The 17141-nt window shown below is 44.4% G+C and overlaps 1 protein-coding gene across 1 annotated transcript in view; it reads left to right on the top strand.

Annotated features, from left to right (window-relative positions):
- The window catches only part of LOC121555146 (diacylglycerol kinase beta-like), a 124666-nt gene extending 107753 nt beyond the window's left edge, over positions 1–16913 (top strand). The window contains exons 19-21 of the mRNA XM_041868950.2: positions 14341–14461; positions 15850–15910; positions 16261–16913. Of these exons, the coding sequence (XP_041724884.2) occupies positions 14341–14461; positions 15850–15910; positions 16261–16359 (281 nt within the window). The 3' untranslated portion in view covers positions 16360–16913. The remainder of the gene's footprint in view (positions 1–14340; positions 14462–15849; positions 15911–16260) is intronic.
- Positions 16914–17141: the final 228 nt, after the last annotated feature.

Genomic DNA, 17141 nt, shown 5'->3' with positions numbered 1-17141 from the left:
CCTCCAACCTAGCAGAACACTTGCAGCATGAACTGACATGTTGTCCACCCAGTCAATACATTTTTGACACGCCGGTGTAAATGCTAAACTGCTTTCTGAATGTACACTGTATTGCATGATTGTAGCCGGTTTACTAACGCGTTAGTTCTAGTAGCTTTGTTGACTATGACGTGACAACGATATAGGCTGTGTGTAGCAGTTAGCGGTCCTGATGTGAAGGTTTGGCTTGGAAAGGTTTTTTCGTCTGGTCACAGACAGCTGATGTGCTGTGCACTGAAGTCCACAAGCAAAGGGAAAAGGTGAGAGGAAGAGAGCGTGTAGATATAGTTGCGAGAATGAATTATATGAGCAAAGTGATCATGCTGTTTTTATGTGGCTGCTATGAAAGTGAACTATTTGCGTGTGATCAGGGTGATCAGGGGTGTATTCATTCCGCTGATTCTGTTGAAAAACGTGCCACTAGAGATCCTGGTTCGAGTCCAGGCCCTGTCGCAGCCGTCCGCGACCGGGAGACCCCTGGGGCGGCGCACAATTGGCCCAGTGTCGTCCAGGTTAGGGGAGGTTTTGGCCGGCAGGGATGTTCTTGTCCCATCGCGCACTAGTGACTCCTGTGGCGGGCCGGGTGCAGTGCACGCTGACACGGTCGTCAGGTGTACGGTGTTTCCTCCAACACATTGGTGCAGCTGGCTTCCGGGTTAAGCAGGCATTGTGTCAAGAAGCAGTGCGGCTTGGTTGGGATCTGCCTTTCGGAGGACGCACGGCTCTCGACCTTCGCCTCTCCCGTGTCCGTACGGGAGTTGCAGCGATGGGACAAGACTGTAACTACCAATTGGATACCATGAAATTGGGGAGAAAAAGGTGTAAAAAGGTGTAATAAAAAAAAATACACTGCTCAAAAAAATTAAGGGAACACTAAAATAACACATCCTAGATCTGAATGAATTAAATAATCTTATTAAATACTTTTTTCTTTACATAGTTGAATGTGCTGACAACAAAATCACACAAAAATTATCAATGGAAATCAAATTTATCAACCCATGGAGGTCTGGATTTGGAGTCACCCTCAAAATTAAAGTGGAAAACCACACTACAGGCTGATCCAACTTTGATGTAATGTCCTTAAAACAAGTCAAAATGAGGCTCAGTAGTGTGTGTGGCCTCCACGTGCCTGTATGACCTCCCCTACAATGCCTGGGCATGCTCCTGATGAGGTGGCGGATGGTCTCCTGAGGGATCTCCTCCCAGACCTGGACTAAACCATCCGCCAACTCCTGGACAGTCTGTGGTGCAACGTGGCGTTGGTGGATGGAGCGAGACATGATGTCCCAGATGTGCTCAATTGGATTCAGGTCTGGGGAACGGGCGGGCCAGTCCATAGCATCAATGCCTTCCTCTTGCAGGAACTGCTGACACACTCCAGCCACATGAGGTCTAGCATTGTCTTGCATTAGGAGGAACCCAGGGCCAACCGCACCAGCATATGGTCTCACAAGGGGTCTGAGGATCTCATCTCGGTACCTAATGGCAGTCAGGCTACCTCTGGCGAGCACATGGTGAGCTGTGCGGCCCCCCAAAGAAATGCCACCCCACACCATGACTGACCCACCGCCAAACCGGTCATGCTGGAGGATGTTGCAGGCAGCAGAACGTCTGTCTGTCACATGTGCTCAGTGTGAACCTGCTTTCATCTGTGAAGAGCACAGGGCGCCAGTGGCGAATTTGCCAATCTTGGCGTTCTCTGGCAAATGCCAAACGTCCTGCACGGTGTTGGGCTGTAAGCACAACCCCCACCTGTGGACGTCGGGCCCTCATACCACCCTCATGGAGTCTGTTTCTGACCGTTTGAGCAGACACATGCACATTTGTGGCCTGCTGGAGGTCATTTTGCAGGGCTCTGGCAGTGCTCCTCCTGCTCCTCCTTGCACAAAGGCGGAGGTAGCGGTCCTGCTGCTGGGTTGTTGCCCTCCTACGGCCTCCTCCACGTCTCCTGATGTACTGGCCTGTCTCCTGGTAGCGCCTCCATGCTCTGGACACTACGCTGACAGACACAGCAAACCTTCTTGCCACAGCTCGCATTGATGTGCCATCCTGGATGAGCTGCACTACCTGAGCCACTTGTGTGGGTTGTAGACTCCGTCTCATGCTACCACTAGAGTGAAAGCACCGTCAGCATTCAAAAGTGACCAAAACATCAGCCAGGAAGCATAGGAACTGAGAAGTGGTCTGTGGTCACCACCTGCAGAACCACTTCTTTATTGGGGGTGTCTTGCTAATTGCCTATAATTTCCACCTGTTGTCTATTCCATTTGCACAACAGCATGTGAAATGTATTGTCAATCAGTGTTGCTTCCTAAGTGGACAGTTTGATTTCACAGAAGTGTGATTGACTTGGAGTTACATTGTGTTGTTTAAGTGTTCCCTTTATTTTTTTGAGCAGTGTATAAAAAACATACCTGAATTTGTCCACTAAAAACTCTAAATTGCAACTGTTGGACTACTGATTACACCCTAGATCAGCTAGATGCAGGCAAGAGTGTGCAAGGTGGTATTGAATGTGTCACTGTCTGTCACCTTCATTCCTCAAAATTCTCTCGACCTGTACACCTACAGTATGTTGTAAACTTTCATTCATAGGCTGGCTAGGGTACAGTAGCCTAAACCTTTCGATGTTACATAGAGCTGGCTGAATTGAATATGAATGACAGTCATCCAATATGCTGTAATATAGAAATAAGACCATGCTCATAAAAAATAAAAAATCTTCCCTCATCTTAAACGGCACCGACCACCTGTATATACAGTGGGGAAAAAAAGTATTTAGTCAGCCACCAATTGTGCAAGTTCTCCCACTTAAAAAGATGAGAGAGGCCTGTAATTTTCATCATAGGTACACGTCAACTATGACAGACAAAATGAGAAAAACATATCCAGAAAATCCCATTGTAGGATTATTAATGAATTTATTTGCAAATTATGGTGGAAAATAAGTATTTGGTCAATAACAAAAGTTTCTTAATACTTTGTTATATACCCTTTGTTGGCAATGACACAGGTCAAACGTTTTCTGTAAGTCTTCACAAGGATTTAACACACTGTTAATGGTATTTTGGCCCATTCCTCCATGCAGATCTCCTCTAGAGCAGTGATGTTTTGGGGCTGTCGCTGGGCAACACGGACTTTCAACTCCCTCCAAAGATTTTCTATGGGGTTGAGATCTGGAGACTGGCTAGGCCACTCCAGGACCTTGAAATGCTTCTTACGAAGCCACTCCTTCGTTGCCCGGGCGGTGTGTTTGGGATCATTGTCATGCTGAAAGACCCAGCCACGTTTCATCTTCAATGCCCTTGCTGATGGAAGGAGGTTTTCACTCAAAATCTCACGATACATGGCCCCATTCATTCTTTCCTTTACACGGATCAGTCGTCCTGGTCCCTTTGCAGAAAAACAGCCCCAAAGCATGATGTTTCCACCCCCATGCTTCACAGTAGGTATGGTGTTCTTTGGATGCAACTCAGCATTCTTTGTCCTCCAAACACGACGAGTTGAGTTTTTATCAAAAAGTTCTATTTTGGTTTCATCTGACCATATGACATTCTCCCAATCCTCTTCTGGATCATCCAAATGCACTCTAGCAAACTTCAGACGGGCCTGGACATGTACTGGCTTAAGCAGGGGGACACGTCTGGCACTGCAGGATTTGAGTCCCTGGCGGCGTAGTGTGTTACTGATGGTAGGCTTTGTTACTTTGGTCCCAGCTCTCTGCAGGTCATTCACTAAGTCCCCCCGTGTGTTTCTGGGATTTTTGCTCACTGTTCTTGTGATCATTTTGACCCCACGGGGTGAGATCTTGCGTGGAGCCCCAGATCGAGGGAGATTATCAGTGGTCTTGTATGTCTTCCATTTCCTAATAATTGCTCCCACAGTTGATTTCTTCAAACCAAGCTGCTTACCTATTGCAGATTCAGTCTTCCCAGCCTGGTGCAGGTCTACAATTTTGTTTCTGGTGTCCTTTGACAGCTCTTTGGTCTTGGCCATAGTGGAGTTTGGAGTGTGACTGTTTGAGGTTGTGGACAGGTGTCTTTTATACTGATAACAAGTTCAAACAGGTGCCATTAATACAGGTAACGAGTGTAGGACAGAGGAGCCTCTTAAAGAAGAAGTTACAGGTCTGTGAGAGCCAGAAATCTTGCTTGTTTGTAGGTGACCAAATACTTATTTTCCACCATAATTTGCAAATAAATTCATTAAAAATCCTACAATGTGATTTTCTGGATTTTCTTTTCTCAATTTGTCTGTCATAGTTGACTTGTACCTATGATGAAAATTACAGGCCTCTCTCATCTTTTTAAGTGGGAGAACTTGCACAATTGGTGGCTGACTAAATACTTTTTTCCCCCACTGTAGCTCCATTCTTGTGTATTTTATTGTCCCCCACAATTGAATCGGGGAGGGGAGGGGACTGAATCTGTCTCCGTCTGTACGTTCGTACGTTCATCACACACGATATCTCAGAGAGACAGCGCTGGCCCGATTTTGCCGAAACTTGCCATAGATATCTGTCATTTACAAAATTACACTGATTGGCCCAAGGCAAGAGCTTATAGTAATAAACTGAAATGTGTTTGTCACACGCAAAATCTCAACTTGACCCAAAGGGGGGGGGGGCGACATGTTTACTGTTGCAGTACGCCATTGGACTTGTATTCCATAACATCTTATCATTGGTGATGTCCCATCTGCATTTCTGACTATTGAACACTGCAACAGTGAACACTCTGCCATGGCTCCTTCAACTAGCCTAACCAACATCTGGCATCCTTGGCCCTTTTCTGGTCTCTGAAAGATCAATATCATTAAATGTCAAGCAGTGTTTGTTTGCCTCAGGCACACTGATTAACAGTGCTTTTAAGCTGTCCAGTCATGAAGTACCTTTAAAGGATCTGCCTTGCTTGTTATTTGCTCCTCTCCACAGCCCTGTGTGTTTATGCCTAATTGTTTTGCATGAGCGTCTGTGTGTGTGTGAGTATGTGGGTGTGGGGAGTTTTTGCATTTCTTATGTTGTCTGGGTATATGCAATTTATGGTTATTGCGATTTACTCTGTAGCAATGTGTTTGTGTGAATTTATTTTGCATGAATGTCGGTGTGTGTGTGTGTGTGTGTGTGCTTGGAACTACACACTACTTTTTTTAGCAAAAATAAAATATGGGTAAAGTAGGCAAGAATTTCCATTCTTTTCGGCATCAGACCTGCGTACTTGAAACATTGTTTATGTGTAGATGTTAAGTCTCCCATATGGCGGACTTTGAGCGGTTCTGGACCAGTTCTGACTGACATTTTGGTGTACAAAGCACTCTGTAAAACGCCATAGGGTCCCGTGCCTTATAGTGCCAAAAAGCCCCATCTGTCTGCTCTCCGTTGCCACTCTCTCAGCGGAGCTGACATGAAGTGTCATGTTTAAGACCCCACATTTGTATAGTGAGTGATGTGTCACATTTTCTGGTCAATCCAGACAAATAATCTATGTTCTCTTCCTCTGAGCGAGTGAGCCCAGCCTGGGAGACGGCATATGAACGGTGACAGTCTAGCGAGTCCAGTCATTGTGGTTTCATCTCACTGTGATATTCTCAGCCGGATTTAGAGCTCTCAACATGAAAAATTACTAAATAATGTCATAGAATTGAAAGAAGACCACTTTCTCTTGATCACAAACGGTCTAAATCATTTCATGCTTAAAGCTGAAGTTGTAACGAGTCTGCACGTACTGTATTTGAATGGTGTTTCTGTCGTCAGTTATATGAAATAGTGCCAATATTGTCACGAATTCAGCCGAGGCTGCCCCTCCTCCTTGCTCGGGCAGGCTTCGGCGTTCGTCGTCACCAGAGTACTAGCTACTACCGATCCATGTGTTCGACTTGTTTTGTCTTCATTGGTCACACCTGTTTCCCATCATGTAGTTATGTCTTCCCTATTTAACCCTCTGTTTCACACTGTGTGTTGTGCGTGTTTGTTCATGTTTTGGTTGTCGTTAGTGTGCGGGTTTGTTCCTCCCTGCGTGGAGGTTTTGTTCATTCATTTTACCTACGAGTAAAGTACGCTTTTCGATTAGCTCTGTGTCCTGTGCCTGACTTCGTCTACCTCATTACACTGACGCCTTGACAAATATTGTACTGTCACTAAGTATGATCATATTTATTTTACAGTTATTAGAAAAAAGGTCATTTATAATTTGATTATCACTATATTCAGAAAGCATTTCAGTCATTTCAAGCCCTATTGCCCCACTTTTGTTGAATAAGTAAAACAATTATACAGTGGGGAAAAAAAGTATTTAGTCAGCCACCAATTGTGCAAGTTCTCCCACTTAAAAAGATGAGAGAGGCCTGTAATTTTCATCATAGGTACACGTCAGCTATGACAGACAAATTGAGATTTTATTTTCTCCAGAAAATCACATTGTAGGATTTTTAATGAATTTATTTGCAAATTATGGTGGAAAATAAGTATTTGGTCACCTACAAACAAGCAAGATTTCTGGCTCTCACAGACCTGTAACTTCTTCTTTAAGAGGCTCCTCTGTCCTCCACTCGTTACCTGTATTAATGGCACCTGTTTGAACTTGTTATCAGTATAAAAGACACCTGTCCACAACCTCAAACAGTCACACTCCAAACTCCACTATGGCCAAGACCAACGAGCTGTCAAAGGACACCAGAAACAAAATTGTAGACCTGCACCAGGCTGGGAAGACGGAATCTGCAATAGGTAAGCAGCTTGGTTTGAAGAAATCAACTGTGGGAGCAATTATTAGGAAATGGAAGACATACAAGACCACTGATAATCTCCCTCGATCTGGGGCTCCACGCAAGATCTCACCCCGTGGGGTCAAAATGATCACAAGAACGGTGAGCAAAAATCCCAGAACCACACGGGGGGACCTAGTGAATGACCTGCAGAGAGCTGGGACCAAAGTAACAAAGCCTACCATCAGTAACACACTAGGCCACCAGGGACTCAAATCCTGCAGTGCTAGACGTGTTCCCCTGCTTAAGCCAGTACATGTCCAGGCCAGTCTGAAGTTTGCTAGAGTGCATTTGGATGATCCAGAAGAGGATTGGGAGAATGTCATATGGTCAGATGAAACCAAAATAGAACTTTTTGGTAAAAACTCAACTCGTCGTGTTTGGAGGACAAAGAATGCCGAGTTGCATCCAAAGAACACCATACCTACTGTGAAGCATTGGAGTGGAAACATCATGCTTTGGGGCTGTTTTTCTGCAAAGGGACCAGGACGACTGATCCGTGTAAAGGAAAGAATGAATGGGGCCATGTATCGTGAGATTTTGAGTGAAAACCTCCTTCCATCAGCAAGGGCATTGAAGATGAAACGTGGCTGGGTCTTTCAGCATGACAATGATCCCGAACACACCGCTCGGGCAACGAAGGAGTGGCTTCGTAAGAAGCATTTCAAGGTCCTGGAGTGGCCTAGCCAGTCTCCAGATCTCAACCCCATAGAAAATCTTTGGAGGGAGTTGAAAGTCTGTGTTGCCCAGCGACAGCCCCAAAACATCACTGCTCTAGAGGAGATCTGCATGGAGGAATGGGCCAAAATACCAGCAACAGTGTGTGAAAACCTTGTGAAGACTTACAGAAAACGTTTGACCTGTGTCATTGCCAACAAAGGGTATATAACAAAGTATTGAGAAACTTTTGTTATTGACCAAATACTTATTTTCCACCATAATTTGCAAATAAATTCATAAAAAATCTTACAATGTGATTTTCTGGATTTTTTTTCCTCATTTTGTCTGTCATAGTTGACGTGTACCTATGATGAAAATTACAGGCCTCTCTCATCTTTTTAAGTGGGAGAACTTGCACAATTGGTGGCTGACTAAATACTTTTTTTCCCCACTGTATGTGATTTTTAATATTTACATAATATTTGTACTATGTACTTGAACTTGTGTCCTCAAACGTGAGTACACCTCAGCAAATTCCAGACCTTTCTAAAACTATGCAACATTACCAGTTATTGTTTATGGCCAATTCATGAAAAATAATTACGTTTGGGTATGTCTAGTTAGGCGGAAATCAACATTTTGCCCTATCAATAGGCTAAATTACACATTATGACTCCAGAGTGATCTGTTCATGCAATCTGTAGTCTATGACATTTCTGATTTAGATGATTTTTCACGAAGTAGTTTAAATGTAGTGATCTACTTTTTCAAAGTAACTTCAGTTAAGTAAACTACACTGAGTGTACAAAACATTAGGAACACCTTCCTAATATTGAGTTGCACCCCCCTTTTGCCCTCAGAACAGCCTCAATTCATCAGAGCATGGACTCTACAAGGTGTCGAAAAGCATTCTACAGGGATGCTGGCCCATGTTGACTCCTATAATTCCCACAGTTGTGTCAAGTTGGCTGGATGTCCTTTGAGTGGTGGACCATTCTTGATACTCACGGGAAACCGTTGAGTGTGAAAAACCCAGCAGCGTTACAGTTCTTGACGCACTCAAACTGGTGCGCCTGGTACCTACTACCGTACCCCGTTCAAAGGCACTTAAATATTTTGTCTTGCCCATTCACCCTCTGAATGGCACACATATACAATCCATGTCTCCATTGTCACAAGGCTTTAAAATCTGTGTCAAGGCTTCTTTAACCTGTCTCCTCCCCTTCATCTACACTGATTGAAGTGGATTTAAAAGGTGACATCAATAAGGGATCATAGCTTTCACCGGGATTCACCTGGTCAGTCTATGTCATGGAAAGAACAGGTGTTCCTGATGTTTTGTACACTCAGTGTATATGTTTCTTAAGGGTAGCTTTAGTGTAGCTTAACTTTTTCCAGTGTGAAGTAATTGGTAGCATGGTAAACAACATTTTCTGAGTAGCTTCCTCAACACTGTGTGTGTGTGTGTGTGTGCAGCTTATTACTAATTGTTTGCGACACTTGTTTGCTCTGCCGCAATAAGATCATGCTTTTTAAGCTGTGCTCTACAGATAAGGCAATCAGTCAGTTTACCCTAAGCAGAGTGAAAACCCTGCTGGCCTGGTTCTCCGGACTGACACTTCAAATCTCTGATTCACCTCCTACACATCTCCAACAACTAGAACGTTCACCCTGATCCACAGGAATATATGGCTACATAAGACAGGCCTATATGCTTTATATGGCAGTGAGAGTCACACAACTGGGAACTGGAGACAGCTTCACTCTTTTTTTTTGTTTTTTGTTGGGTAGATCAGCTTTAATATTGCAGATAGATTGTAACTTCCATCAATGTAATTGTCTGCATCATTGAAATTGCAACCAACTTTCTATGGCTTGTTTCAGAAATAGTGATATTTGGGAGATTATTTCCTTTTCAAATAACTGAAAGTGAGAGGTTGTAATCTGAATAAAGGGGAAAAGGCCATTCCTGAACATGGGGTGAGACAATCTTACTAATTTGCTAGAGAACCAATTCAGATTTAAGTATAACTTTTGTATGACTGAAGCTTTTAGTGATATGTCTAATGCTTTAATATTTAATAATTAATTTTGTCTTGCTTGCCGTTCCAAATAAAATGGAATCTTTTTTTCTCATATAATTTAAAAAACTGTTCGCTAGGCGTAGGCAAGTCCATAAGCAAATAGGTAAACTGGGATAATACTAAAGAGTTAATCAGGGTGATTTTTCCACAAATAGACAGGTATTTACCTTTCCATGGTAGCAAGATCTTATCTATTTTTGCTAACTTTCATTTGATCATTAAAGATCATTTATTTCATTTGGGAAATGTATTCAGAGTATATCCACATCACCATGTAGGGTTCCACCTGGAACCAAAAGGGGTTCTTCAAAGGGTTCTCCTATGGGGACAGCCAAAGAACCCTTTTTGGTTCTAGATAGCACCTTTTTTTCTAAGAGTGTAGAGTCAAGCCAGCTCGAGTTACAAAGCAAGGAAGGATAGTGGTGACAATGTCAAATACTGTCTCAGTCTGTAGATGAAGTCAGGGGTTAGTTACTGCTACTGCTGTTGATGGGGAAGAAATTGATAATTGTCAGATGGTCAGAGGAGGGGAGGTACTGAAGGGTCCTTTAGTGACCAGGACAGGGGCAGAAAGCAGCCCTGTTACACCCCCCCAACTACATCTCCTCTGTTCTCTCTCTCTCTCTCTCTCTCTCTCTCTCTCTCTCTCTCTCTCTCTCTCTCTCTCTCTCTCTCTCTCTCTCTCTCTCTCTCTCTCTCTCTCTCTCTCTCTCTCTCTCTCTCTCTCTCTCTCTCTCTCTCTCTCTCTCTCTCTCTCTCTCTCTCTCTCTCTCTCTCTCTCTCTCTCTCTCTCTCTCTCTCTCTCTCTCTCTCTCTCTCTCTCTCTCTCTCTCTCTCTCTGTCTGTCTGTCTGTCTGTCTGTCTGTCTGTCTGTCTGTGTGTGTGTGTTGTAGAACTGTACCATTGCAGATTAAAGCCTGGCCAGGTCCCAACAACCTCTCCCTACAGGAGTCTTTTCCACCCTCCCTCCCCCTTAACACATTCTGGTTTGAGTCACACCATGGCCGTAGTGTGGGCTATTTCAGGGCACTGCCATCCAGGGACAGGTTATTGTTTTTACTCACACAGCTAAAACAGAATGGTTTATTTTTCATTTCCCCCTGTGTTGTTTGCGATTACAGAAATAGACTAAACTATACTAAAATTATCCACCCAGCGAGGATTGTGGGAAGAGCTATGTCTTCCTGGCACATACTTTCAACTGTCAAGAACTTCTGGTTCAATAGCCAGTCTTTCCTATGAGAGTATATGAGACTATGGGAGTATATGAGAAACTTTGTAAGTGTCCCTCATATCTGAAGAGTTGGACGGTCAAGCAGGTTTTTTCCCATGAGAACTGTCATGAGAAGTATTGCTTCTGAATGGCATACGAATGCTGCATAAAGCGTTAGAGAGTGTGAATATTTGTATATTAAAAAGCATATGTTATGTGAACAAAAAGTGTCTAAATATACTGTATGTGAGAAAGGAAGGAGAGGAGTTAATAATGATCATGTATCTGTCTCCGTGGTAGTATTCCTCTGTACGCTGTCAGTGGGCCAAGTAGGCCACACCCACCCACTCACCTTTACTTTACCGCAGTAACAGTTACACGGTGTGGTCTAGTTCTTCTTGACCATCTGTCCTCACTCCGGCTTCCACTCCGGTCTCCTCTCCTTCCTCTACTCCATCTCCACTCTGGCCTCCACTCTGGCCTCCACTCTGGCCTCCACTCCGGTCTCCACTCCGGCCTCCACTCCGACTACCCTGAGACAATGACAGTCGGACTAAGCCAGGAGCTAGGGGGTGGAGGAAGGAAACAACAACATGCACTGGTTTATAAATACATAACAGAGCAATTATTGGAACACATACTGTAGGTAGGGCTACTGTAGGGGGCAGTAGTATCAAAGCAGTTGTGTATCAAAGAGGTTCATTTTGAAAACGATTGAACTGGTATGGAGTGGTTGCCAAGGACGGACTACAAACCTCAAACATTATTTTGTAGAACTGCTATACGGCTCATAATAATGGCTGGAATAGATTGAATGGAATGGTATCAAACACCATTCCATTCATTCCATTCCAGCCATTACTATGAGCCCTCCGCACAATTATTCATAGTGTCATAGTGTCAATAGTCATAGTGTCATAGTGTCACTAGTCCCCTCGCCACTAATCCAGGGCTCTTCATGCCAGGTTTGCTCTTAATGGATCTCAATCCTATTATTCTTTCTGTGGAAATCGATATTGTTAGAGGCAGAGGATCCCTATGGGGCCCTACTCCCAACATAGTGCACTACTATTCCCTATGGGCCCTGGTCAAAAGTAGTGCACTATATAGGAAATAGGGTGCCATTTGGGACACAGCCTGAGAGTTTGGTTAGGACGCGTCCTTGGTCCTCCAGTCTAGTCCCTTGGGTGGGTGGAAGGACGAGGCACTGGCTGACCAATGTAGCACCGCCGCTGAGATGTCCTGGGCTGAAATGGCCCCATGGACTAGGGAAACAGGCAGAGGGATGTTTTTTTTTGTATTTAGGACGGTTTCCTATTCTCTGACTGGTTTAGGACAGTTTCATATTCTCTGACTGATTCCCCCTGCTCCAGTTGATTTGGGATGGTTCCCCCTGCTCTGGCTGATTAAGGACGGTGTGACCATGAGTGATCACTGGGCATATATCCGGGGCACAGCGGCACAGGGGGAAAAGGGGAATGGCTACAGGGCGATTTGTTACCATTTGTGCCCATGGCATGGGTGTTTTTGTCCCCTCTCCAAACCCAGCACATCTATTCTCACATCAATCAGTTATTCTCTATGTCAGATACTGCTATCTCAGCCCACACATCATTTTAGATGTGTAGAAAGAATTGAGTCCACAATATGTATTCAGGATGACTCATTCTCAAACTAAAGTTGAAGCAGAAGTACATGAAACATCACATTTCGCTGTAGGCTTACACTGTGTGTATGTACACTATACAGTATCTGAATGATACTCTACTGCTGTGTTGCTTTCACCCCATAGGTAGTGTGTCATGCTGTGGAGCCAGCACATACACTTACTGTGTTTTACCCTAAGTGATTTTAAATGTTTCCCCCCATCACTCATCTGACATTTGCTGTAAAATTGTAATCTAAAATATTTAAGAGTTTGAGTGACTCACTGACTAACTTATCTCTGTATAAACTTTAACAGCATCCACGAAATGCCAACTTTCTTTAACCCTTCCTTTATGTTAGATTCGGCTATAAACCAGTTATGTTACGGGTCAGTTTGACCCGGTACAGTAAGTAAAGGAAATATATTTTCCCTTATCTAAATGTCGCTGAGAATGTCCTCTTTCAGTTGCTATTTTCCCTGGGTTGATAGCCACAACCGTTCAAAAGTTAGAGCCAAATGTTTGATGCATGGAAAAAGTAATACATCTGTCAGATTGTCGGTGATCCGACGTCGTAAATCATAATTTGTCAAAACTCAGTTTTAGCTCAACTTCAGATCAGCGTTCAGTGTTGCTCAGCCTCTGAGCGTCATAGGGAAATCATATATCTCTTATATCTATGTGATCGGCATGGTCGCACCATTCCTGTGCAGAAAGCAGCTTGTTTCTAGGACATTCCGTTCAAGAGTTAGAAAAGGTCAAGTTCAAGGGTCAAATTGCGGGTCAATTTGACTTCAGATCAGTGTTGCTCAGCCTCTGAGCATCATAGGGACATTATAGTTATATTTGTGTGATCATCGTGGTTTCACCATCTCTGTGCAGAAAGCAGCTTGTTTCTAGGACCATTTAAAAGCTATATAGACCAAGGTCAAGATCAAATTGCGGGTCAAATTGACCCAGAACATCATGGATGTCACTTTTCCTGTACCGGGTAGTGTGTTTTTTGGTATTTTGTATTATGTGTTTTAAAAGTTTGAGACCCATACCTAGGAGAGTAGATGAAGAGTCATGGTGAATTTTTTTGGTAAAATAGTATTTCATTGATTTCAAACAACACAATAATGTCAAATGGAGTGAGTGAGAGACAGACAGAGAGACAGAGAGAAAGAGAGCGCAGATAAGAGACACTGAAACAGTGGGATTTTAGAGAGTAGAAAGTAGAGGAAGAAAACGTATCTGAATAGTTGAAAAATCTATTTAAATTGTTTGTGGACATTCAATTTCCTGGGTGCTTTACAGTGGTGTAGTGAAGGGTATACACAGGTGTACGCCGTATACCCACTTTTTTTCCCCATTCGGCATAGCGTATATTCTCTTCTTAATCCCTACTGATGCGTATCAATATACGCCGTATCAATTTTGTAGTACAATAGAGAAATGATGCACAATGTAGCCTACAACGCAAAGCACATGAAATATTTGGCTTATCCAATTGGACAAAAACTAAATAATGTGTAGGAGAACAGCGGCTGAAATGGTTCTGATTGGCTGGTCATTCAGAACATTATTTTGCTTCAATCATGGATTTTTTCTTGGCGGCACCTTGGCTATTTGCTTTATAAAGGCATTCATAATATTATTTAGCTATCTAAAGTTTCTGGAGCAAAAGTATAGAACACTGTGGGTTTCTTTTTTACTAGACGATGAATAAAAATAGGGCCACAATCAAAATGTTCTACAGTGTATCCTGTCATTAGCTGTTCTAGTGCCCTTCTATGACCCAACTAAATCTCTTCGAAACTCGTCAATGTACTCTACCATTCTCCATTTGCTATGTTCTTTCTTTGCTGAGAAAGTATTAACTGATGACTCTCTCTCTGTCTCTCTGTTTCTCTCTCTCGCTCGCTATCTCTCTCGCTCTCTCTCTCTACAGACCTGAGTGACCAGTTGCTAGAGGTGGTGGGTCTGGAAGGGGCCATGGAGATGGGGAAGATCTACTCAGGCCTGAAGAGTGCAGGCCGCAGACTGGCTCAATGTGCTAACGTTACCGTCAGGTCAGGGTCCTTACTGCTATTCCCTCTGTCCCTCCGTTCATTCATTCATCCATCCATCACTCCAACCCTCCCTACTCCCTCCCTCCATCCATCCATCCATCCCTCCATCCATTCCTCCATCCCTCCAACCAACCATCCATCCAACCATTCCCCCTCCATCCCCACTCCATCCATCCATCCCTCCAATTTTCCCTCCAACCATCCATCCCGCCAAACATCCATCCATCCCTCCATCCCTCCATCCATCTATCCATCCATCCATCCATCCCTCTATCCATTCCTTTATCCATCAATCCATCCCTCCAACCATCCCCCCTCCATCCATCCATCTCTCCATCCATTCCTCATCCATCCATCCATCCATCCCTCCCTTCTTCTCCCCACATCCGTTCCTTTCTGTCTATGTCACCAAAACCAGAGTTGAGTCCTGAGTAGCCCCTGACTTTTTCCAGTAAACCAGACCATTGACCAGCTGACACACTCACTCATTACAGCCACAGAGACACTGGCAATCATCGGCTGACAAATTAGCTTTCTCACAGGTCTGAGTGCAGAGTAACAGGACAATTTGGATATGCCAACCAACCAATCTGTTTTAGAAAAGTGGAATTAGTTCACATGTTTTTGTTGCTCTAGCAAGACTCGCTCCATTAAACATCCACAGTAAGCCTAGTTACAGTACCGTTTATAGGGGACGCAGTCAAAGCTTTCCCCTCACCTGTTTCACCCTACCCTTAATATTTTCAGAAACCAGAATTAAAAGAGCATTCATCATAGTCATTCTCCCATACTGAGTTTCCCTAGCTGGTGAGGCATGCATGAAAGGCTTAAACTAACTTTGTGTGTGTGGGGGAAGGCTGGGGGTCTGTGTGTGTGTGTGTGTGTGTGTGTGTGTGTGTGTGTGTGTGTGTGTGTGTGTGTGTGTGTGTGTGTGTGTGTGTGTGTGTGTGTGTGTGTGTGTGAGTTAGTTAGTTTAGAGAGTGGGGTCCTGAGAGGGCCTGTCTGGGAACAGGACTCGTGGGAACAAAGACAGCAGTGTTTGGCTCTGGTCCTGGGATGGGAGGGATGGGATGGACAGTGTGTATGGGAATCTCTGGTCCTGGGATGGGACGGATGGGATGGACAGTGTGTATGAGAATCTCTGGTCCTGGGATGGGAGGGATGGGATGGACAGTGTGTATGGGAATCTCTGGTCCTGGGATGGGACGGATGGGATGGACAGTGTGTATGAGAATCTCTGGTCCTGGGATGGGACGGATGGGATGGACAGTGTGTGATCTGTACCTCTGAGGTGTGTGTGATCTGATTCTGACACCCTATCTCTACCCCCTACTCCTCTCTCTCTCTTGCTCTCTGTGTCTCTCTCCTCTCTCACTCTCTCTTCACAGGACGTCCAGGCTACTGCCCATGCAGATCGATGGGGAGCCTTGGATGCAGCCCCCATGCTCGGTGAGTGAGACCCACCACATTCCAGACCTCCACTGTGTACTGTACTTGATTGGTTATTTGGATTTCAAGGTCAGATACTTGCTCTGAAAGCATAAAAAGCTTGCTATTTCTTAAGCAAGAAGTGACGGTGAAATAACACTGTGGTAAATGTGTGAAGGGTTTAGAAGTAGAAAAGAAAGTTCAGACTTCTGGACACTTGGCATTTCCTGGTCAAATGTTCTCTTGTCTCTCCCTCCTACAGATGAAGGCATTTTGCTGAAAAGTGGTGGTTTTGATGATAAAACATGGATTTATAAAGCAAACTTCCATTGCTGAATATCTTTTCGTTTCTATCCCTCCTCCCCTTACAGATCAAGATCACACATAAGAACCAGGTTCCCATGCTACTGGGCCCTCCTCAGAAGACCCCCTTCTTCTTCTTCAAGAGACGCAACAGGAGTCAGGACTGAGTAAGGAGGACACTTCAAACTCCCCCATCTTCACACACACACACCGACCCCTCGGCCCCTCCAACACCAACTGATGACTGGACTGGTGAACTGTTCCCCATGTGGAGGAACTGGACCTTGGGAGAGGAGAGGAGGTGTAGAGGGGAGCTTGGTGGGGGGGGATCATTTGGAGAAGGAGAAGAGGACATTCTTAATAACAGAAAACAACTCAAGAAGTCCCACAGAACAATAACTGCCCCTCGGACCTATGACACCACTTCAGAATGAACCAACTTTCTCTCAGTGTAATGACCTCTACCTGTGTGTCCATGTTCTAGCTTCTAGAACTTCTTGTTAACTCTGAACTCTGACCCTGCCGCAGGCCCACTAGCTCAGTTAACACCGGCTCCAGACCCAGCTTCAGCCCAAACCCACCAGTGCTGCCACACTGCCTTTGCAAAACACAGTCCCAACCAACATATAGGTTCATCTAGGGATACTGCCATGGTCCTCAAAGGGAGGGATAGAGAGATGGAGTGATAAAAAAACACATAAAGAGAGAGAGAGAAACAGAAGTGGGGTGTGTGTGTATGTGTGTGTGTGTGTGTGTGTGTGTGTGTGTGTGTGTGTGTGTGTGTGTGTGTGTGTGTGTGTGTGTGTGTGTGTGTGTGTGTGTGTGTGTGTGTGTGTGTGTGTGTGTGTGTGTGTGTAAGTTCTCCTCTCTCTTTGAGGAACCCATTGAATAATGGATCAGAGCTTGTAGAGTATTCACTCCAGTGTCTCTCCATGGCGCCAGAACACTG

Source organism: Coregonus clupeaformis, chromosome 40, assembly GCF_020615455.1.
Source record: "Coregonus clupeaformis isolate EN_2021a chromosome 40, ASM2061545v1, whole genome shotgun sequence".
NCBI lineage: Eukaryota > Metazoa > Chordata > Actinopteri > Salmoniformes > Salmonidae > Coregonus > Coregonus clupeaformis.
The sequence above is the reverse complement of the archived record's forward strand: the minus strand, read 5'-3'. Positions and strand labels throughout refer to the sequence as shown.